The 23,336-nt window shown below is 32.5% G+C and overlaps 1 protein-coding gene and 1 pseudogene across 3 annotated transcripts; one reads left to right on the top strand and one right to left on the bottom strand.

The window, feature by feature from the left end:
• Positions 1 to 1,005: 1,005 nt before the first annotated feature.
• Positions 1,006 to 4,195, bottom strand: LOC146905188 (uncharacterized). 2 transcript variants are annotated; one of them, XM_085727417.1, is made up of 11 exons: positions 3,800 to 4,195; positions 3,447 to 3,714; positions 3,265 to 3,358; positions 2,999 to 3,123; positions 2,818 to 2,908; positions 2,590 to 2,731; positions 2,331 to 2,488; positions 2,112 to 2,232; positions 1,845 to 2,015; positions 1,637 to 1,735; positions 1,006 to 1,524 (listed from the first exon to the last, which is right to left on the bottom strand). In XM_085727417.1, the coding sequence occupies exons 2-11, from the start codon at positions 3,670 to 3,672 to the stop codon at positions 1,231 to 1,233; spliced, it is 1,521 nt and encodes a 506-aa protein (XP_085583543.1). In that variant the 5' UTR covers positions 3,673 to 3,714; positions 3,800 to 4,195; the 3' UTR covers positions 1,006 to 1,230. The 2 variants fall into 2 exon arrangements, with proteins under 2 accessions (XP_085583543.1, XP_085583542.1); XM_085727416.1 differs by having other exon boundaries at positions 2,999 to 3,358.
• A 4,857-nt stretch (positions 4,196 to 9,052) lies between these two features.
• On the top strand, positions 9,053 to 14,024 carry LOC146905187 (FIP1[V]-like protein; annotated as a pseudogene). Its single transcript, XR_015017995.1, has 4 exons — positions 9,053 to 9,187; positions 10,400 to 11,151; positions 11,239 to 12,104; positions 13,408 to 14,024. The product of XR_015017995.1 is annotated as an FIP1[V]-like protein (transcript).
• The last annotated feature ends 9,312 nt before the right edge of the window (positions 14,025 to 23,336 follow it).

Raw genomic sequence — 23,336 nt, 5'->3', positions numbered from 1 at the left:
ACAGAGTAATTATGGAATCTCTCTTAAAAAAAAGGGAGATTAACAGCAGATAAAGTAAACTTGGTATTTCATATAGTGTATAAAACTAATACATGAAGTACATACAGCTAGCATGCGCTGTGGAAAACATAATAGAGTAGCCTTCTAGCTATAACGTGTGGTTGTCTTAGAGTAGATTTAAGAGAAGACATTTGCATTTAATGCATTGCAGAAAGTGAAAGGGAGTTTCCTTGCATGTGTCTTGTCAATTTCATATAAGATAGCTGTCTTCAAAATCTAATTTTTACAATACAAAGATTAGTACATAACCATTAAAATTGGACTCAGTTTATATGTAATCATATATAACTACATAATTGTATTTTCGAAGTTAAAAAGGAAAAATTATAGGAGCTGCAATAACATAAAAAATTATCATTTAATCATTTTCATAAAAAAATTCATGCAGCCAAGCTTAAAACATTAATTGAATGTACCACTTAATTTCATCTAAACTTATTGTATATATTTCATGAAAGAAATCAATTCGTCGATAGTTTGAGTACCCTCTTAATGTTATTTATAGATTTCCAAAAATAATGCTGGCTACGACAACAATACTCCCTCATATCATAGTCAAACTTAGTGATTTCATCATAGTATTTATAGGAATTAATATGAGTGGTTGAATTATAGTCAAGTTACAGTTGTATAACGATGATCGTAACAAATGGAAGACATAACTTATAAAGTCGTGTTGGTTACTTGTAGTCAGGGTGAATTGGACTTTCATAATTTAGTTTGAGGAATGTTAAAAAGATTATGAAAGTCTAGTTATGATAGATATATAATTGCAAGAGAAAGGGTATATTATTTGTAGTGTTTGGTTATATATTTATTTCAAGGTGACCATTTCATTAACTTATGCAACCTATAAAGGGAGTAACAAATTAATGATATGTCTGTGATCATATGAAATATAGAATATAAGGGAATATATGCTAAGAAACTACCACACAGAATGTAGAATAAGAAGTTCAAACATAATGCATATCATAGTTGTCTAGGTTGTCTGGGCTAACTTGGAAAGTATGAACTTCCAAGTTAAAGCACTGAATTCATTAGATTACAAAACAAATAATAAAAGACTAAAGGTTTCATGACATAGGTATAGTGGGATAAATTTCCAGCAAAGCACATTGGCAACACTTCTTTATGTTCAGTCAAAAAAGGCAGATCACAATAAGCTGATTACTTTTTCTCCTGTTTGATCAGCTTAACCCTCTTGGATGAGGACTGCTTAGGAGGAATGAGATCTTGGTGTGCATTGGCAAGGGTTCTAGCATTAGTTGGTTTCTGCTGTGCAGGAGTCTTAAGTGACTCAGGGACTTCATTGGAAAGTTCAGCAATAGCATTGTTGCTTGTTGGTGTGAGCTGGCTCAAGGTGTCCCAGTTTTTGGAAGTGTCAGAATGCTTCAGATTGCTTGGAGGTGTTAGTTGGCTAAGAGTTTCCGGGTCAAAATCAGCAGATCCAGAAACCTCATTCTGAACAGAAATCATCAAGTTAAGAACCCAGGTTAGTACAATTCTTTTTTAATAAGTTGATTACTGCATATAGAAAAAATGATAAATGTATGGTAGTTAATATGCAACTTACTGCTGAAAGGATTACGTAATCATCATCAACATTTTTGTCACCAACATTATCTTGAACCATAGGAAGGATGTCGACATCCACAATTGGCGGTGCAGGTGCCTATAACACAGTTTGCATATTGGAATCAGGAGTCATTTTAAAAGACCAACATTAATGTTGATATGGTAAAAACCTGTTCTAAATAAGACAAATTGTATACTTAATATACCTGGTAGTCCTGGAATTTTGCCCTGACCTGTGCAACAAAAGCCGGTGAATCTTTGAACGTCACAACAAAACATGACTTCCACCTAGGTTGCCACTTGACTTTGAAAACCATAGTTTTTTCAGCAAGGCCGTCCATCATAAGAGGGTACTCAAAACGATTAGTAATCCCAGCCTATTTAGACACATAGTATAAGTTGACATTAGATCATCAAATAACAATCCCAATTAGGAAGTAAACTTATAAGGAGTAGTATTCAAGACCAAAAACCTGAATCATGTTAGTGCGGAGCTGGGCAGCAGAAACTCCCAACATCTGGGTAACTTCAAGGTCCCAGACCACAAAAGTGGCTTTCTCCAAAGCATCAGAAACATCAAATTCAAGTTTGTACCTATGAAATCACACATGATGTTAGTTAGTGATGAATATATAATTTTTGGTACTGAATGAAAGTGTAGTTGTTCATTATATAAACTTAGCAAAACATACCTAACAATCTCAGTCTCTGTGTTGTGTCCATCTTCACAAGTATATGGAGGTTTGTCACCCTTAGCAATCTTAGGACATTTGTGGCAAGCAAAGTAGTAGCACCCATTCTTGGTAGAGTTGACCTTTTCGATTTTAGCAACCGTGACACAGTATGAAATCTGAAAAAACTTGCATGTTATGATATCAACAACTATTTTGTAGAGGTCATAATAGTTGAGATAATTAGTATCGATGTAAGTAATATGAAACAATTGCAGACCTGATCAAGCTGGATAATATGAGATAGAGGCAAAACCATAGTATTTGTAAGCAAGTCATCTTCAGAAGTGAACTGTGAACTTGATGATGACTGTGTACACATCAATTGGGATTGAGACTGAACAACATCATCTTTGGGTAAGCTGAACATGAAAATATATTTGATTTTAATACAGTCGTTCAAGTAGAATGTAAAAGACACATACTGATGTTTAATGCAAATACAAACCTATCCCTGAACAGCTTGATTTCATCAATGTCATCATTGATATACAGCTTCGTGAAAGAATAAGTGTTTGAAACACTTAGCGGGTAGCGACCTAAAATAGAGGGTTATTATGATATTATAATCAGCTGAATTCAAGTTATATAATAAATAAACAACCACAATAAAAGTATGAGGGAAATACCTTCTTCTTTTATTTTACAATACTTAAGCATGACTACGACAGGTCCAGTCTCCTTCCTTTCATTACTGAATCGAATGAACCTCTCAGCATATTCCTCCCACAAGGTGCAATTCAGCGATATGTCACTGAAAAAAGAATTAAAATACTTGAAATAGATAATAACATTGACCAAAACTAAAAGTTGAAACTTAAGATATAATACGTTAACCCAAAACAATGAAATATAAAAAACAAAGTCCGGTGGAGCCTGAGATGAAGAGTGACACCTCAAATCTTTCATAGTAAAGTTAACTTGGAGTTTCTTGCCAGTGCCTTCAGTGAGCTGACAATAACCAATGTCTTGAACCAAACCAATGACATCTACAAATCATTAAAAAATTCTGGTCAAAATTAAATACATGGTACAACATGAGTACATTAACTTCATATACCAAACTTTTTGACTCACGAACTAAAAGATCAGCTTTCCATTTCCCAGAGAGTATTTCAGCAAAAGGTTTGAACTTGATGTTAGCAGAAGTGATAGTATGACGATTAACATCATCAGCAGTGGTACCGCCAGTCCACTTGAGCATGTACTTGTGATCACATGCTTTGAAAGCCAAATTGTTGTTTTGGACATTAAAGTTACTCAGAGTATATGTGTTATTTTCTTGAAGAATTTTGTCGTACATAGCTTTGTAACCGGTTGGAATGATAAGTTGAATTTCATTCCCCTAATACAAATGATATATTAGTATCAAGATTAAACAACAAATATAGACACAACATTTAAAACTATTCAAGAAGTCATGGAATCACCTTAGCATCAACAATCACGAGCTCCAAGTGTTCCTTCCCATCTTTGATGATAGTCTATTTGTCTTTCACCTTCACAGCTAGTTTCCAGAAATCCTTCTTGTCAGTGATGTCACTGATGAGAGAACGTGGTCTTTCGTAGATTGAGGCTAACACAAATGAAAGTGAAGTATTAAAAACTTGGAACTATATGAAAGTACATCAAAGTAAAATGGAAAGTTAATTTTTTTTGAGATAAAACAGGAAAAAATAACTGGAGAAGTTTCCATTTTGTACAATGGAAAGGGTATTCACATGATCTATAACTATAACATAATCAACACAGCAGATCCAAAACGAAACGTACAAAATATGAAAATAAAAAGAAGTGAGAAACATGGAAAAAAGTCATAAACCATCACCATTACAAACGAACAAACAGTACCAATATGGAAGAAAAGTGATAACGTGTATGGGAAAAACAATACAAAAGACCAAACACTACAAATAACCCATAAAAGGTTTTAACTTGGTGGGAAACAAAACCATGCACAAAACAAAAGTAAAGAACAAAAAAAAATGAAGCGAAATAGGTTTGTAAACGACGAAAAACAATAGAAAAGACCAAACACTATGAATAACCCATAAAAGGTTCAAGCTTGTTATAGAGCAAAAGCTTTGACAAAAAAAAACTTGAAAGCAGGAAAAGTGTGAAGTGAAAAACAAAACAAACAAAAGATGTAACATAAAAGTAGTGAGAAAGGTTGAAAGTTGATATAGCAGGAAAAAAAACTCATACAACCAAACAAAATGTCAAGGCAAAAAGAAGTGAGAAAGATAAAAAAAGCTTACCAGACATTAGAGAGGGAGGGATAAAGTTAAGGAGAGAAGATGTTGTAGTGATAGTGATAGTGGTATAAGACTATAAGTGTTATATGTGATTGATTGGGTACCTGTCAAAAGGTAGATTTGAAAATAAAAGAAACTTTATATTTTCCCTCTCAATTGACACCAGTTAGGTCTTGTTGGGATGTAATGTGACTGATATACTTTTCAAGCAAATAGACTAACTTAAACTTGTATCAACCATGCTGATGTCATCACAGTTACTCAATCCATCACCTAACCCAGTACATTTCCTTAGTTACATGACATCATAAAAGTAACTTAGTTGAATTAATTAAATTTAAGACTTGTTTTGCCCTCAACTTTGGGACGTGTCAAGCTGGCATTGCAGGGTATAAACTTATTTTCCACAACATGTTATGTTCTTATATTAAGAGAGATTAAAAAGATCAAAACATTTATATAACATAATAATTCTGAAACAATAAGTTTGTTTAATTTAATTATATTATACTATGTAGTTGTATATCTACAGGATACGCAGAAACACTATATAAGTCATGCTTAAAAAATGTAACATTAAAAAAGAAAATCATTGAAACTAAGGGCTTGTTTGTTTCAAGAGAAAGTGGAGGGATGGAAGCCTCTGGGATGGAAGGTTTCTTGGGATGTGGGCTTTCCATCGTTTGGTTTCCATAGATTGAGGAAGGAAAGATTGTTTTGAATGGGCCCCATGCTCTGAAAACTTTCTGCAGGGTTATGAGAAGAAAGTTAGGAACTTGCATCTTTTTAAGCAAAATGACGTATATACCCCTGCTTTATAGAAATATTTGTGAGGGAGAGATAGATATTTGGTTCAACGTTTGTGTTTCTTTATTTATTTTTTTCATTTTTATGTTTTTAATAGTTGTATTTTACTTTTGTTTCGAAAATAAATTTCTATTTTATTCTGTATTGTCAGGGATTTTTTTTACCAATACGCTGCCACTTTATTTACGAACATGCCGCCCCTTATACTTTTAATTTGTAGTATCTCATTTTAATTTTTTAATCCAGGGATATATGTGTCATTTTCTAAATGCACTTATATCTTTCCTTTCACTTTCTACTCACATTCATTCATACCAAACAACTAAAATAATCATCATACTTTCCATTCACTTTCTACTCACATTCATTCCTTAACCAATCTTTCCTCTTACTTTCTTTCCTTATACTTTCTTTTCTCATCCAAACAATGCCTAAGGTTATATTTGACATTTCACTAAAATGATGTCTTTCCATCACTTTCTTTCCAGTTTTGTGCGGAAACATATTTGAGTGTGGTCCCCACCAAAAATGATCTTTCCTTGGTTCATCAGATATGTTCCAAACTATGGAAGCCCGAGTTTCAATAAACTTTTAGTCCTCTACCCTTTCTTTCCATATACAATCTGCAGTTCCAAACATACTCTTAACGTAATAGCCTCACTTTATTTTATATTATATTATATATGTAATAAATTATTATTAAGGGAAAAAGTAGGTTTTAATTAAAATAATAACCGTAAAAATGGAATTAAAAGTAATAAGTTAAAAGTTATAAACTTAAACGCTACTTGAAATAGCGTCTAAAAAATAAGTTATAAGCTCGTGAAATAAGCCATAAGTTCGTGACAAAATGACATTTATCAAACTGAACATTTTTTTTGTCACGGTTTGTAAACTATCCGCTGTAAACTACATAAACTACTCCTTCCGTCCTACAATAGATGACCTATTTGAAAATGTGCATTATTGACCTAACCTACTTTGACCGTATTTTTCTACTAATATACAAAGATAAATAATATCATATAAGATGTCGTTGGATTAGTCTCGATGAATATTTTTAAAATAACAAATTTTTATATTTTTTTTCTAATAGATTAGTAAAGCTATTTAAGATCAAAACTGTGCATCGGTATATGTGACAATGTCAACTGTGTTATTTAATGGGACGGAGGAGTAGTTTTTCTTGTCCTTACCAAACAACCTTATATAAAAGGATGTGTTCAGCTCTATTTTTTATTCAAATATCAAGAGCGCTACGATTGCCTACGTAATCTTCAACTTGAAAGTTTTAATATATTCTTTTAGGGTCATGCTCACTTGTACCCTAAGGGCAGGAACCCAAAAAAGTAACTTTGCATTGAAAAACTTTTAAGAAGTTGAATGCACTATATATAATTCTATAAAGAGTTCCTCAACATGTGCCCTCAAAGACACAAATTAGTGTGTGTTTAGGAACACATTTTCAAGGGCTAAACTGGCTTTTACTTTTTCAAATCACGTTTCCAGATGTTTCAGGTTGTTTGGGTGAATAAAAGCAATTCCAAAAAACTTAGTTTTGAGACCAAACCACCGGTACAGCTAAAGCAGGAATTCCTAGCTTCTGCATTTTTAAAACTCAGTTTTGATTTCAATGACATGTCTAATTACCAATATACCCATGTTTTCTTCTTTAATTTTCTACAAATAAACATCTTTCTTCTTCTTCTTCTTCTTCTTCCTTAATAAGAACATCTTTCTTCTTCTTTATTTTTGTAGATCTATCCTAATTTTGTCGGATTTGCAGATGTAACAGAGAGAAGAGGTTAGAAGAACACAATGAAATGTCGGATTTGCAGATCTGCTCTTAATTCGTGAATGATGGAGAAATGGTATGAGAGAAATAGTGAAATTGGAAAGAAGAAAGGTTAGAAGAAGATGGAAATGGAAAAGGAAAATTTAGTACTGAGACGTTAGGAAGATGGAAGATAGAAATGGGTAGAAGTGTAAGATGCTTCTGGAAAAATAGAAGGGAGACGTGAGGGAGTATCTTAAAAATAACTCAATTGATCACTTTTTAAAAAAAAAAAAAAAAAACTCATAAATTTTCTTAAAAAAAACTCTTATATTCTGAAATTATTTTTAAATAAATCTGTGTATACCTAAATGAAACGTTGAATTAGTTGCGTTGTCTTTGTGTTAGCAGCTCCGTCTTTATCCGAATTGCCATTGTTTTTCTCTGGTTGAAATTGCTATAAATAGGTGCTTGGCTACTTCAATGTACTTCAATATCTTCACAACACGGCAAACAAATTATCATAGTATCTTGAAGCGAGAATGAAAAAGTCCTTTGATTGTTTGTCTGAGATCGTTCCTGGGAAAGATGAGTGGAAGATTAAAACCACATCAGACAAATTCTCTTGAGATGATGCTTATCGAAGAGAAGGTAAATTGATAATTAAGTTATTGCATTTTCCTTGCTCATGTTATGGTTCAAATTTATATGTCATTTTGTTTGTTTGATATCTGTTTTTGAATTTATTGTTTTACACCTTTATGGTGATGTAGAGGATGATATCATAACAAGGGATCATTCTTGCTCTATAATGTTTTTGGCTTTTTATAACTAAGAATGTTTCCTACTTACTGGATGTTTTATGTAGCTTTTGTGATAGTAGAAGTACATAGGTTTTTTTGTACTCTTAATGACCAAGAATTGCTTCATTTTAGTTCCATTCCATGCATTTATTTCATGTCAAAACTGCGATGAGAATTAACCAATACATCATTCGTTCCATTTGTGAAATCTGCTCAAGAGAAGCAAAATCGGATCCCCCCCCCTGCTTTATATAATTTTTCCTTCACAAACAAGTTTTACATCTGTTTCTTCTTGCTTAAACTCTTTGAATATAAGATTCAAACTTACTAGAGATTACTGATCAAACTCTAATTAGTTTTCAGTATAAAATTTGTTTATATATGTAATAAACATAATAACAGTGAAACAAGTATTCAAAGGGGGAGAAAGAGTGAGATTGATCGGAGAGGAAGAGTCAAAATTGTCAAAGACGGAGAGAACGTGGGGTTACGCTTGTATTATTTCTAGCATTTTGAACAAAATGTGACTTTTGTGTTCATCTATTCTTTGCGTTTGCGTATCAATAAAATAGATAACATTATCTTGGCTGAATGCTATGTTTTCAATAAATCAGGAATTAAATAGTTTACGGAGTAGGGACTAGGGAAGCTAACCCATTCAAGAGGCTGGGTGTATACCACAAACCTTGGTGAGGGCTTACAGCAATTTTGACAAATTGCCAAGAATGGGAGTTACCGACAGTTTGAATTGAACCTAAGCTTTTATAAAGACGTGGTTTGACCCTGGCTTGAGGGAGTGTCTTTCCTACTTTTCAGTTTTTATGAGATTAATTTTGATCTTAAGTTACAAATTTTAATGAAGAGAGGGGAAAAAGTTAAAAAGTATTTTCTAAAGCCAATTGAATCTTTCATTTGTTATAGATCTGTGGTCTGTGATAGATCTTTCCATGGTCTGCAAATATATGGCTTTCTGAAATGGAAAAGATCTAATAAATTGTTTCTTTTATTGTTGTATAGTATATTAGGCTTGGTACAACAACAATACCTAGAGCTCCTGGTGCTGGTCAAGGAGGTTCTCCTGGTCAGATTTGTCCACTTGCTAACATGATTGGTCATGGTAGAGGAGATTCGAGACCTCCTGGAATAAAAGGGCTTAATATGCAAGGCATTTTCAAAATGGTACAGTAGCAATACAATTTATTGTTTCAAATTCTAAAATATGATTAATGAATAGAAAGAGGTCAGCTCCTGTATGTTTATTTTTTTGGGTTGATTTTGATAAGCATCTGAGCACTTGGGAAATGCTGTCTTAAAAGCTAGCTATCAAGGGGGAAGAACCAAGCCACTTAGCATCCCATACTACTTGATGTGGGACTTAGGCACCCCATAATACCTAAGTTCCTATCATAGCGCCACCCCTGAGAGCTGATGTCCTGGTGACTTCTTAGATACCAATTTCATAGATATCTAAATCCTTAGAGAACCCTCCAATTTGATAGATATTTAAACCCTTAGGGAACCCTCGTTTAAAAGCTAGCTATCAAAGGGAATAAAATAATGAAGTTGATGCAAGTGGTAGCCTAACAGCTCCTCCCAATGATATTAATTATTGATCTATTACCACTATTTCCATTGATATGCACTTATTTTTCTTGTTGATTTATCTCCCTGATTATATAAAACTAAAACTGCACACTCCTATATTTCAATAACGCAGCCGCGTGCTTTCTTTTGGCTAATCATTTTGTCTGACAAATATCTTGCTGATTAATGAACAATTTTTTATGTTTGAAGCTTGAATTGCATATGCAAAGTGTTTTGTGACAAATGCACATCTCTGATGTATGTTCTGCAGGATGCATTTATTTCCATTGTTTTGATGTATACCTAAATCTCAGTTGTGTCACCTGGTTGGTACTTATATAAACCACCAGTCCACCATTTGTTTTCAGGACTTATGTCACCTCGTTTAACTACGACATTAGGCTACAGTGATGTGCTTGAATTAATTTAGGATGTCACTCAACAGTCAAAAGAGTTGGAGAAACAAATTTTGAGCTTAATTTAGATCATATTGAAGATATATTCACTTGAGAAAAGAAGGGCTACGATTAAGAAAAAGATTTAATATTTAATAACCAGTGAGAAGTCAACAGTGCATTAAAAAGCTGTTTTTCTGGAATCAAATTTAGAGATAAAAAGAATTGCTAGTTACTTAAATACATTTTTTTTTTTTTTTGCATTTAGGACTTCTTTTCATGTGTACATTCTTCTGTTGTTTTTTTTCAAATGCTCATTGTTTCAGCTTAGTTATTTTTGTTGCATTTTCATTCCTCATTTTTGTTAATCATCTTTAATTAATGAATAGCATCTTTGCTTTTGTATTTACAGGAAAATGCAAAAAAGAGTGCGTAGTCAATCTCCTATTAGTACTATCCGAAAACTGAATACAGATGACAACAAAAAAGAAGATTCAGTTGAAAGCATGGAAGTCAAAGATAGCACACTTTTGTCTTCTCCTGTCATTGAGGATGTAAAGGACTCCAGTTTGGAGGACAAAGATGGCGAGCTTGAGGATACTGGGACCACTGATGGAAGTCCTAGATTGGGAAAAAAATAAATTGATTTAAATACAGTAGACAAGGTTGATGTCCTCAAGGATGGGATAGATAAGAAACAGAATTTGACATCTCAAGTTGAGCAACCTTTGCTCGATGAAAGTGATGATTGGGAGGACTTGAAAGCTGCCAGAAGTAGCGATAACAGCAAAGAAAGATCAGCAAGCAGCAGAGATAACCAGAAGCGGCGAGAGGGTATTGAGGAAGTAGTCCAGGATCCACGATCAACACGTCTGGCTAGCATCAGACAACACCCAGATGAAAATGAGCAGGGATTCTATAGAAAAGAGCATGCCGGAAACCAAGATCCTGAAATAAATCACATGGTACTTAGAGGGAGAGAGGGATCTTACCCTTACAAAGACCGACATCGTAGCTTGGCCCATCAATTGCATACAAATACTGACGAATTTGATAGGCAAAAAGATAGGGACAGTTCTGACATGGATTGGGCAAAGGAGAGATGATGATGTCTATAACAGAAAGGTTAGAACCAATGAACCTAGAAAGAGGGATAGGGCTAAGGTTCGAGAAAATGAGAGAAACGACAAAGAAGATGTCTATAACAGAAAGGCTAGAACTAACGAACCTAGAAAGAGGGATAGGGCTGAGGTTCGAGAAAATGAGAGAAACGACAAAGAAGATAGCTTTCACTCTAGAGAGCAGTTGGATAATGGTAGCTACAGGATTCCTTATGAAAAGGATGTTGGTCAAGACTCAAGAGACTCAAGACACAGGGAAAGAGATGAGGGCGTGAGGGTTAGGTACGAAGCTGTGGAGTATTACCATATCAAGAGGAGGAAGGACAAGGAGTATCTTTGGAGGGAACATATGGACAAAGAATAAATTCGACATGGCTACAGAGAAAATGCTAGTTGGCGTAGATGAGAAAGAGATGAAGTATTGGATCAACACAAGAGAGATGAACTACAAAGTAGAGATTACCCTGATGATCAATACACCAATAGGAAGAAAGATGATGCCTTGCTAATGCTGGAGTGGGGCGATAGGCAAAGAGATAGGGAGGAGTGGCATCGGTTGAAACTGTCCCATGAGGTCCATACCCTAACAGAAAGAACGAGTTCTGGAAGAAGTGTACGAGGAGCTAAAGAAAAAGCATGGGTTGGCCGTTTTAGTGCTAAAGATGAACATAAACTTTCTGAGAAAATTACCAATCTTGAGAATCAGTTCAACGCAATGACCAACTAAAGAGAAGGGATCAAATTCCCGAAGAAAGTTCACATCATACTGCTTATGCCCGTGGAAATCAATATACTGCTGAAGAAAGGCGATCTAGGCAGGAAAGGTCAAGTAGTCGTCATGATCGTGTTGCTAACGCTTCAGATAACCAAAGACTTCACGAGAGGAAACATAAAGAGGGCTTAAGGAAAAGCAAAGAGCGTGATATTAGTGACCTCAATAGTTTAAGACTGTCCAAGAAAAATCTAGAAAACCCAAATGGTCCATCGAATGAGAAGGTATGCGTTACAATAGCATGTAAAATCTGAAACTCTAGCTTGAGAGTTAAATACTTAGATGAAAATAAGCATTATCCATATCTGTTTCGTAGAATCAAAATTGGGTTGGGAGTTATGGTGAGCTGGCAATTTAGTTCCTGTTATTATTTGACTTTTTGGTTCAGGCCACATAATGCATGGAAAGGAAGGCTTGATTGTGATCAACTAACTAGCTTTAAATTGCCATTAATCCTGCTCACCTAACTTCATGGGGGGAGGCCACAAAATGTGTTATGAGGATAAATCTAGCACTGTTAATAAGAATTTTTAACATCTGCATTAATCATTATGGTAGTCACCTCAAGTATATTGATTGTATATGAAGTAATGCTAGCAACACTCATTCTAACACTCTTTTTAACACTCACTCTCTTATTGAATGAACACACACGGATCCCACCACTTTATGTGGGACCCATTCTCAAAGTGGTGTGACCTACGGCTACATGTATTTCACCCAATAAGAAAGTGAGTGTTAAAATTAGGGTCGCTAGCATTACTGTAGTATATGAATATTCACTAAAATATTAGCTATTCTTTTGGTATTGTCATTTTGTTTGGGTCTCAGCATAATCTGGTTATAATTGATAAGCTTGTGAACCTCTTGCTTATTGTTATTTGTATGGGTTGTTGGGCCTGAAGAAAAGAGGACTGGCAGATCAATTGGCAACTAACATAAAGCATTGTGAAATTCTATGAAATTTAATAATGATTCAATTGTCTTGATTCTAGATGGTTGCCTAAATTGATTTATTTGAAATGGCCGTGCTCTAATTTGATTTATTGAAAATTTAATCTTTCTATAAGAATCTAACGATATCATTTGATCCATGTAGCCTCACCTGATAGGATAAAGCTTAGATTTTGTTTTCTTTCCTGCAATTCGACCCATGACTCATTAATTTCCTTTTCCTTGGTGTTCCAATGTGCTTGACAGAGGTGTTAATTCTTGGCAGGGTTCCTGAGATTTTGTTCACAAGGAAAAAATAATTATATATTTTTTTTTGTTTCAAACTAGTGTGTCTTACCATTTAACATTAGTAAGCTTGGAATTCTATCACATTAATTGCATTTTCCATTGGTCTGCCCCCGCCTCTTGTTTTTCAAGATTTTCTTTTGCTTGCAAACTCTTGCTGATGTTGGAAATAATCGTTAGATATATGAACCTGTTTTTTTTCTTCTACTTGCAAACTCTTGCTGATGCTGGAAATAATTGTTAGATATATGAACTTGTTTTCTATAATAGTTAGTTTCTATTGTGAAGGGCATGAAATTCCAGGGCATTGCATGTCCAGGAAAAACCAGGATGGCATTTCCTCCGATGATGGACAGCAAGATTCCCACGGAGGACGTTCTAAACTGGAGCGCTGGACAAGGAAAAGATTTTAGTATCAACAAGTCCTCTTCTTCCTTGAAGTTCAAAGACATTGATAAGGATAATAATGGTGGGTCTTCTGAAGCTGGGAAACCTGCGGATAAATATGCTAAAACAGTTGATTTAGATAGCCAACAACGCTTGAGGCCTGAAGCAAGGGATTCTGTAGACATGGAGAGCAGCGATGGTGATTCCAAGGAACAGAGTGAGCGGTTCAAGGTCCCAATGCCAAGTGACAAAGAAACCATGTTTATCAAGAAGCTAGAGAGTGAACCTTTGCCTTCTGCCAAAACTGAAAATCCAGTGGAGTCAGAGGTCAAACAATATCGACCTTCCAGAAAGATGCTGATTGCTTCACGGCTGTGTTATTTTTAATTAAATTGCAGATGCCATGGATTACTTTTCTTTGTCGTAGACTAAAAGTAAGTACTGATGACTCATTTTTCCTATCTTTTAAACTTTTTTACGCGGGAATCATGAAACTGAAGTGACGAGCCTTTGTTGTATATAGATCTAGACTAGATAGATAGATATCAAAGTTACATTAGGAATAACAAAAATATTAAATGAAGTTTCAGGCATAATTTTTGACCATTTTCAAGTTTTCCAATCTTAGAGTTCTATTAAAATAAATAAATATATATATATATATATATATATATATACACACACACACACACACACACAGCGGCGAAGCTCGCAAAAAATTTATGCAGGGGCCAACTATAAAGAAGATTTTTTTTAAACAAACATATTAAATTTAAGGATAAAATATATTTTTAGTCCCATAAATTATAATTTTTTAGGTTTAGTCCTTAAAAAAAATTATTCAATTTTTGTCTCAGTTTTTTAAAATTTTACAAAAAAAAAATGTGTTTTTTAGTCTTGAATTTAATCTCTAACAAAAAAATTAAGGACTAAAATTAACAAATCTTACGACCTTAATATAAAAATCGCTATTTAAAAACGTTGGGCAAAATGCATTTCAAGAACCCAATTTCATTAATAATTGCATGTTTAATAATAGATTAATAATGTCTTTTCAAATGTAAATAAATAGGTTATTTGCAAGAAACTCATTGTTCATTTAATTTGTCTATGACTATTGTCTTGATAATTTTTATTGTTAAAAAAAGTTTCTCTATTGTTGTTATTGAGACCGAAAAAAGTATCAAACCAATACAAATAAATCTATCAATCTTGTAGTAGTTTTTTTACTTTATTATTTATGCTAATTTTTGCAACTGAACTTGTTTGGGGTAGCTCAATGTTTATTATTTGGGGTAGCCGAGTATAAATACATACCGACCAATTCAAGAATACGCCCCTGTGTGTGTGTCTATATATATATATATATATATATATATATATATATATATATATATATATATATATATATATATATATATACCTTTAACTGAAGTAATTTAGTCATGTATAGCTCCACTTCCTCCTCCAATGAAAAATGAAACTAAAGTATCTATATGATGGAGAGAGAGGGACAAAACTTCCACTTCAACATTTTCCCCTCCAGTACAACTCATATTGAATTACCTTAGTGCTCGATGAAAATGTTTTTAATAAAATCTAGTGGGGAATGTATGATGATTTTATAAGAAATAATTATAACATAAGATGTATAGCTTTTATTTGTATTTTGTAAAAAAAAAAAAAAAAGCTTTTATTTATAAGTTATTATTCGGTAACCTTTTCTTCACATTGAAAATCAAATTACTCGTAGTCTTAATGTTTTTCAACCGCTCCCAAAAATGAATATGCTTTGGTACCAAATGAGATTAGAATAAAATTTATAAGATAAGATGTTTATGGTTGCTTTGGGGAAAGAAAAAAAAACATAGTTACGAGTGTTAAATAAGATTGTTTTCTTAATTTGAGAAAATGATACCGGGCGGTATTGGTAGCATTGATAGTGTTCGTTTGATGAGTTCTCTTTGTGCATGGAGTATTCATACTCAAGTTTGGGAGGACTGTTTTATCATGGGGACGACTAGACAAGAGAGAACTGTTGCACCACTAAGGCAATGTCGCGAAACATCTTAAATAGAACGACCTAGTCCGCGACTCAACCCAAATTTTATATTTAAAGAATTTACTTTTTGTTTGTACATGTTTGATTTTTTGCAGAAACAATTTCAAGTGTTCGACAATTTAAAGTGTTAAAAAAATGTTCCAACAATTTTAAAACGTTTGAGTGTCTGTCATGTTTGTGGTCATGTTTGTCGAGCGTGTCGTCGTTCTTGTGGATTTGAACAAGCCAATTCAGGATAAAGGACTTTGGAGATGTAATTTTTAGAATTAAAATTACTAAAACTCGAAAGATATTTGTTTTACTGGAAACCAACAGATATCTCTATGATTCTGGTGTAAGATGTTCAAAAACACTAGTTATAGTGTTAACCAGTTTGAGTATACAAACATCATCATCCTTGATATGTCATTAATTTCACTTTGTGTGATATATGTCATGCGTGAGGTTACTTGGAAGGTTTGCTAGCAACGGGCACTAATGTTTTATTGACACATTCATAATGTACCTTAAAAGGACCATGAATCCAATAATATATTAGTGGAGGTTTACCATTGTACTAGAAAGTTACAATGACGGTGATTAATATCAAAAGTTTCCCACTGATCATACCGATATTCTTTAATCTGATATTGGTGAGTTGAAAGGTTGAATCGATTTTTTTAATGAGTTTTATACTCCATATGGAGGGGAGTATTTAGCTACATCAATATTCTTGATAGACTCATCTATGAGAATGTGGAGGTTTAGCCGCTTCCTTTTAAAATTTGTCAAATTTTCTAGAGCGTTCCCTATATTAGGATAATGGGTATGACCATAATGCACGGGCATTGAAACCACGCCATGAAAAGTTGATCATTTATATTGCTGTGATATAGTTCAAGACTACGAGTCACTCTAGTATATTTGAAAACATTATCACTACATAATAATTCAAGTGTACATACACTATTCTTTATGTTCAATCTTATATTAAATTACCTTACTGCTCGATGAAAATGTTTTTAATAAAATCTAGTGTATGATTGCTGATAATTTTATTATAAATAATTATAATATAAGATTTATAGTTGTTATTTGTGAAGTTGTTATTCGGTAGCCTTTTCTTTGCATTGAAAACCAAATTACTTATAGTCTTAGAGTGTGTTTGAATAAATAAATGTTTTGAGATAATGTAATATTTTGTGGAAATTCAAACACATTCTTAATATTTTTTAACCGCTCCTTAAATGTATTAATTGACTTAATGTATGAAAAATGTTTTGACCAAGTAACAAACGTAAAAAAGTACCCGTTCACATTTTGGCTATAAAACCATAAATATATGCTTTGACACCAAATGAGATTAGAATAAAAATTAAAAGATAAGATGTTTATGGTTGCATTGAAAAAAAAAACATAGTAACAATTTTTAAATAAGATTGTTTCCTTAATTGAAATTTTTGTTTATAGAATGACATATAATTTAGAATAAATAGAATACATCACGAACGATAGTTATATGTCAGAGGGTAAATTAAGTATATTTGGGAGTCTTAGAGATAAGGGAGGTCTAAAAAGAAATATCTAAGATTTAAACCCAATAGAGTAATGAATCTAAAGCCCACGCGAAACTCTCTATCCCATTTTTTTCTTATAAAACTAACACTCACTCACTCACATCATAACATAATCTTTTATCGCTATTATAACAATGTTTCTTTTACATAACATGTCATTTATACATTTATTTATGATGTTTCTTTTACACAACACACACATTTATGTTATGATGTTTGTAATTCTATTAGAATAAACAATAAAAGATCATTATTGTGTAAAAGAAACATCATAGCATAAATGTGTGTGTTGTGTAAAAGAAACATCAATATATCAATATTGATGTTTATAAACTAAAATATGCCTTGACAATATCAATATATCAATATCAATGCGTCAAGGCAAACTAAAATATGTTGAGTTCAAAACTTATTTTGTTATATGCCTTGACAATATTTTGTTTATAAATCAATATATCAAAAATTTCTATAATATTTAAAAATTTAAATCAAAATTATACAAACAAACATAATAAAATAATCACATGCGTTAGCGCAGTAGAAAGAGCGGATAGACGAGCACGATTGTGTCCATCTTTCCGCTAACGAAATATAAAAGAATAAAGATAGGCTTAAAATAAAAAAGTTTGCGATGGCCTAATACAGATCAAGAGAGCTTTTATAAAACTAGCAGTCGTTCAGCCCTAATTACTCAACAATCGCAACACGCGTCATCGTTTAGCCGACAACAGTCGCAACACCCTTCCCTCTCCATCTTTCTTATTCAACAATAGTTGCTTGTTCTCATCTCATGACTTTGAGTTTTTTCGGTGGAGTACGCTATGTTGTAACGTTGTGTGCTGGCATAGTCGTTAACGTCTTTGTCGAAAAATTCATCGCAACTATGGTTGGATTCATGATGACATATGTATGTCTTTTACCTTTGTTTAGTTTATTATATCTGTTCCATTTGTAAATTTGTAAATGTTGCAAAATAATTTCGCTAATTTTTTTTCTTCTTCTTTCTCTTAGGCCTTTGTTCACTTATGGAGGCGCAACATTTATTCAATTCTCGACCCCAACGGAGATTGAGATTGGACTAAGTAGTATTTAGGAAGACACTCTTCCCTTAGTAGCATTTCGGGAATTGCTGTTGTGAATGTTGTAGTAGTAGTTAAGGAGATGTTTGTTATAATAGTAGTAATATATCATACTTTAATATACCACACTTTAACATTCAACACTTTAAAATTAACAAATTACACTTCATCTAATACTACAATATAAATTAACATACTACACTTTAACTAATACTATCAATCTAAATTAAAATACCACACTTTATAATTAACATACTACACTTTACCTAATACTATCAATCTGAATTAAAATACTACACTTTACCTAATCATACCAATCTAAATTAACATACCACACTTTAAAATTAACATACTACAATTTACCTAATACTATCAATTTAAATTAACATACTACACTATATCTAATACTACAAATCTAAATTAACATACCACACTTTAAAACTAGTATACTACATTTTGCCTAATACTACCAATCTAAATTAACATACTACACTTTAACTAATACTACCAATCTAAATTAACATACCACACTTTAAAATTAACATACTACACTTTACCTAATACTAGCAATCTAATCTAAATTAATTAACATACTACACTTTACCTAATACTATTAATCTAAATTAAAATAGTACACTTTAACTAATACTCCCAATCTAAATTAACAGACCACACTTTAAAATTAACATACTACACTTTACCTAATATTAACAATTTAAATTAACATACTACACTTTACCTAATACTACGAATCTAAATTAACATACAACATTTTAAAATTAACATACTACATTTATGATGTTTCATTTACACAACACACACATTTATGTTATGATGTTTCTAACATCAATATATCAATATTGATGTTTATAAACTAAAATATGCCTTGACAATATCAATATCGATGCGTCAAGGCAAACTAAAATATGTTGAGTTCAAAAATTATTTTCAACAAAAGTTCTCATTAAATAAGGGAAAATAGAAGGAGAAGATGGAGACTTTACGAAAAATGTAGTTTTTAAATATATTCTTTTATCGCAATCATAACAATGTTTCTTTTACATAAAATGTCATTTAAACATTTATTTATGATGTTTCTTTTACACAACACACACATTTATGTCATGATGTTTCTAATTACTATTAGAATAAACAATAAATTATCATTATTGTGTAAAAGAAACATCGTAACATAAATGTGTGTGTTGTGTAAATGAAACATCAATATATCAATATTGATGTTTATAAACTAAAATATGCCTTGACAATATCTATATATCAATATCAATGCGTCAAGGCAAACTAAAATATGTTGAGTTCAACAATTATTTTCAACAAAAGTTCTCATTGAAGAAGGGAAAATAAAAGGAGAAGATGGAGACTTTACGAAAAATGTAGTTTATAATATATTCTTTTATCGCAATCATAACAATGTTTCTTTTACATAACATGTCATTTAAACATTTATTTATGATGTTTCTTTTACACAACACACACATTCATGTTATGATGTTTCTAATTACTATTAGAATAAACAATAAATGATCATTATTGTGTAAAAGAAACATATAACATAAATGTGTGTGTTGTGTAAAAGAAACATCAATATATCAATATTGATGTTTATAAACTAAAATATGCCTTGACAATATCTATATATCAATATTGCGTCAAAGCAAACTAAAGCAGCTAAATGGAGTGAGTAGTATTTAGGAAGACACTCTTCCCTTAGTAGCATTTCGGGAAAAAGACACTCTTACCTTATTGCAACCTCACATACACATATCAAAGCAGCTAAATGAAATTTTTCTTTAATAAGAAAATAATAAAAACTATAAAGTTAACAATTGTACATAACTATCTATGACAGTATCAACTTAATTTCAACCCTAGGTCCCAAAATGCATTTATGTGTAAACTCAAGAAAATTCTTAACAAAGCAGAGAACTTCCAAAGAGAGACAACTTACTTTGCATCAGGTGCAAGCTTGGCTGGCAGGTACAATTTACAACTCAAAACCTGCTTATTAGTATTATTCAGAAATCAAGATGGCTGCCATATAAGATTTACGAATATGCTTGATCTTGTCTTTTCCCCTATTGTTTAAAGAAATATTTTTTACTGGGTCACATAATATAACCAAGTCGGTAAATAGTTATATACTATTTCCAATAAAGAAGCGGTGTCTAGTACAATGGATTTTCTGCCTCCTTCATCTGCATTAGTGTGACAAGCATTTTGCAAATGTATTTTATACAAATGAAATCTTTGAAGATGAGAGGCTAAAATCTTGTGCAAGCTAAATGTTTGTTAACATTTGTCACAACACGAGAAATCACGGAATTATGACTTCAAACAACGATAGTGATTAACAACTCCAAACAATGATAATGGTTGATGACCATTAGGTGATATAATACAGAAGTTGAAATAGTTTTAGAATCAAAATCAATCAAAGGTTGATTCACCGTGTAAACTGATGCATCCCCAACAATACTCACCTCTATGTTAGAAAAATTTCAATTGATTTAACATAGAATCCAATTGGTGCCACTGACATTATAACAAGAGGTAAGTGTATATAATACATGAATAAAAGAACCTTCAATTCCATGTGAAGCAGCAGCATAACATTGTTTGCAAAAAAAAAAACAAGAACAAAAAATTTAATATTAATCGAATGGAGACTTGACGAAAAATGTAATTTTTAAATATATTCTTTTATCGCAACCATAACAATGTTTCTTTTACATAACATGTCATTTAAACATTTATTTATGATGTTTCTTTTACACAACACACACATTTATGTCATGATGTTTCTAATTACTATTAGAATAAACAATAAATTATCATTATTGTGTAAAAGAAACATCGTAACATAAATGTGTGTGTTGTGTAAATGAAACATCAATATATCAATATTGATGTTTATAAACTAAAATATGCCTTGACAATATCTATATATCAATATCAATGCGTCAAGGCAAACTAAAATATGTTGAGTTCAACAATTATTTTCAACAAAAGTTCTCATTAAAGAAGGGAAAATAGAAGGAGAAGATGGAGACTTTACGAAAAATGTAGTTTTTAAATATATTCTTTTCTCGCAATCATAACAATGTTTCTTTTACATAACATGTCATTTAAACATTTATTTATGATGTTTCTTTTACACAACACACACATTCATGTTATGATGGTTCTAATTACTATTAGAATAAACAATAAATGATCATTATTGTGTAAAAGAAACATATAACATAAATGTGTGTGTTGTGTAAAAGAAACATCAATATATCAATATTGATGTTTATAAACTAAAATATGCCTTGACAATATCTATATATCAATATTGCGTCAAAGCAAACTAAAGCAGCTAAATGGAGTGAGTAGTATTTAGGAAGACACTCTTCCCTTAGTAGCATTTCGGGAAAAAGACACTCTTACCTTATTGCAACCTCACATACACATATCAAAGCAGCTAAATGAAATTTTTCTTTAATAAGAAAATAATAAAAACTATAAAGTTAACAATTGTACATAACTATCTATGACAGTATCAACTTAATTTCAACCCTAGGTCCCAAAATGCATTTATGTGTAAACTCAAGAAAATTCTTAACAAAGCAGAGAACTTCCAAAGAGAGACAACTTACTTTGCATCAGGTGCAAGCTTGGCTGGCAGGTACAGTTTACAACTCAAAACCTGCTTATTAGTATTATTCAGAAATCAAGATGGCTGCCATATAAGATTTACGAATATGCTTGATCTTGTCTTTTCCCCTATTGTTTAAAGAAATATTTTTTGCTGGGTCACATAATATAACCAAGTCGGTAAATAGTTATATACTATTTCCAATAAAGAAGCGGTGTCTAGTACAACGGATTTTCTGCCTCCTTCATCTGCATTAGTGTGACAAGCATTTTGCAAATGTATTTTATACAAATGAAATCCTTGAAGATGAGAGGCTAAAATCTTGTGCAAGCTAAATGTTTGTTAACATTTGTCACAACACGAGAAATCACGGAATTATGACTTCAAACAACGATAGTGATTAACAACTCCAAACAATGATAATGGTTGATGACCATTAGGTGATATAATACAGAAGTTGAAATAGTTTTAGAATCAAAATCAATCAAAGGTTGATTCACCGTGTAAACTGATGCATCCCCAACAATACTCACCTCTATGTTAGAAAAATTTCAATTGATTTAACATAGAATCCAATTGGTGCCACTGGCATTATAACAAGAGGTAAGTGTATATAATACATGAATAAAAGAACCTTCAATTCCATGTGAAGCAGCAGCATAACATTGTTTGCAAAAAAAATAAAACAAGAACAACAAATTTAATATTAATCGAATGGTGAAGTAACCAATTACTATATATGTAAGGGTGAAGTGTATACAAATTCTCCATTACACTTTCACCCTAAATACTAACTAGCCAATTACTATATATGCGAAGGGTGAAGTGTATACAAATTCTTTATTACACTTTCACCCTACATACTACTATATGTTTAAATCAACGTACCTCTGTCGGAGTCGAGTGATATAAGTTGAGCCTGAGGCTCAGCTTCAGTTAGAGTCGACGCGTGAGCTTCAGCTAGAGTAAGTGCCTCAGCTTAAGCCTAAGCTTCAACACAAGCTTGAAACCACTTTTTCTTTCCTTATGACGAACACAACTGGATCCCTTTTTCGATTATCATATTTGACACCTTTTCGATGAACTCACCATCGAAAAGGTGTCAAATATGGTAAAGGGATTCAATTGTCCGTAATATAAGAAAAAAGAGGTTTCAAGCTCGTGTTGAAGCTCATGTTCGTGCTGAGGCGCTGGCTCTAGCTGAAACTCAAGCGCTGTCTAATTCCACTACTGCAACCGCAATATCCTCCTTGGCGCAAGCATGTTTAGATTAGGGTTTTGCAGCTAGGTTTTGGTTTAGAGGAACTTGAAGAGACGTTGAGACTGTGTGATGTGGCATAGTTTTAATTTAGGGTCGTGTATTTATAGATGAGTTGGATGATGAAATTGGAAGGTGGGGGTGGCGCCAGCATGTTTGGATTGGGTTTCGCTGGGCAGGACAATCGGACTGTTCGGTCGGATTTCGGATCCAAAAT

The sequence above is a fragment of the Medicago sativa genome, chromosome 7 (genome assembly GCF_051527215.1).
Source record: "Medicago sativa cultivar Bolivia chromosome 7, Bolivia_mono, whole genome shotgun sequence".
NCBI lineage: Eukaryota > Viridiplantae > Streptophyta > Magnoliopsida > Fabales > Fabaceae > Medicago > Medicago sativa.
This window is presented reverse-complemented; position numbering and strand designations above follow the sequence as displayed.

Bases quoted from the DNA above. Each gene is read 5' to 3' on its own strand.
- LOC146905188 (XM_085727416.1), bottom strand. From the start codon at position 3,672: ATGTACGACAAAATTCTTCAAGAAAATAACACATATACTCTGAGTAAC. The intron at 2,016-2,111 runs GTTTTTGGTCTT...GTGTCTAAATAG, and splicing joins TCCGCACTAACATGATTCAG to GCTGGGATTACTAATCGTTT. The intron at 1,525-1,636 runs GTAAGTTGCATA...ATTTCTGTTCAG, and splicing joins ATTACGTAATCCTTTCAGCA to AATGAGGTTTCTGGATCTGC.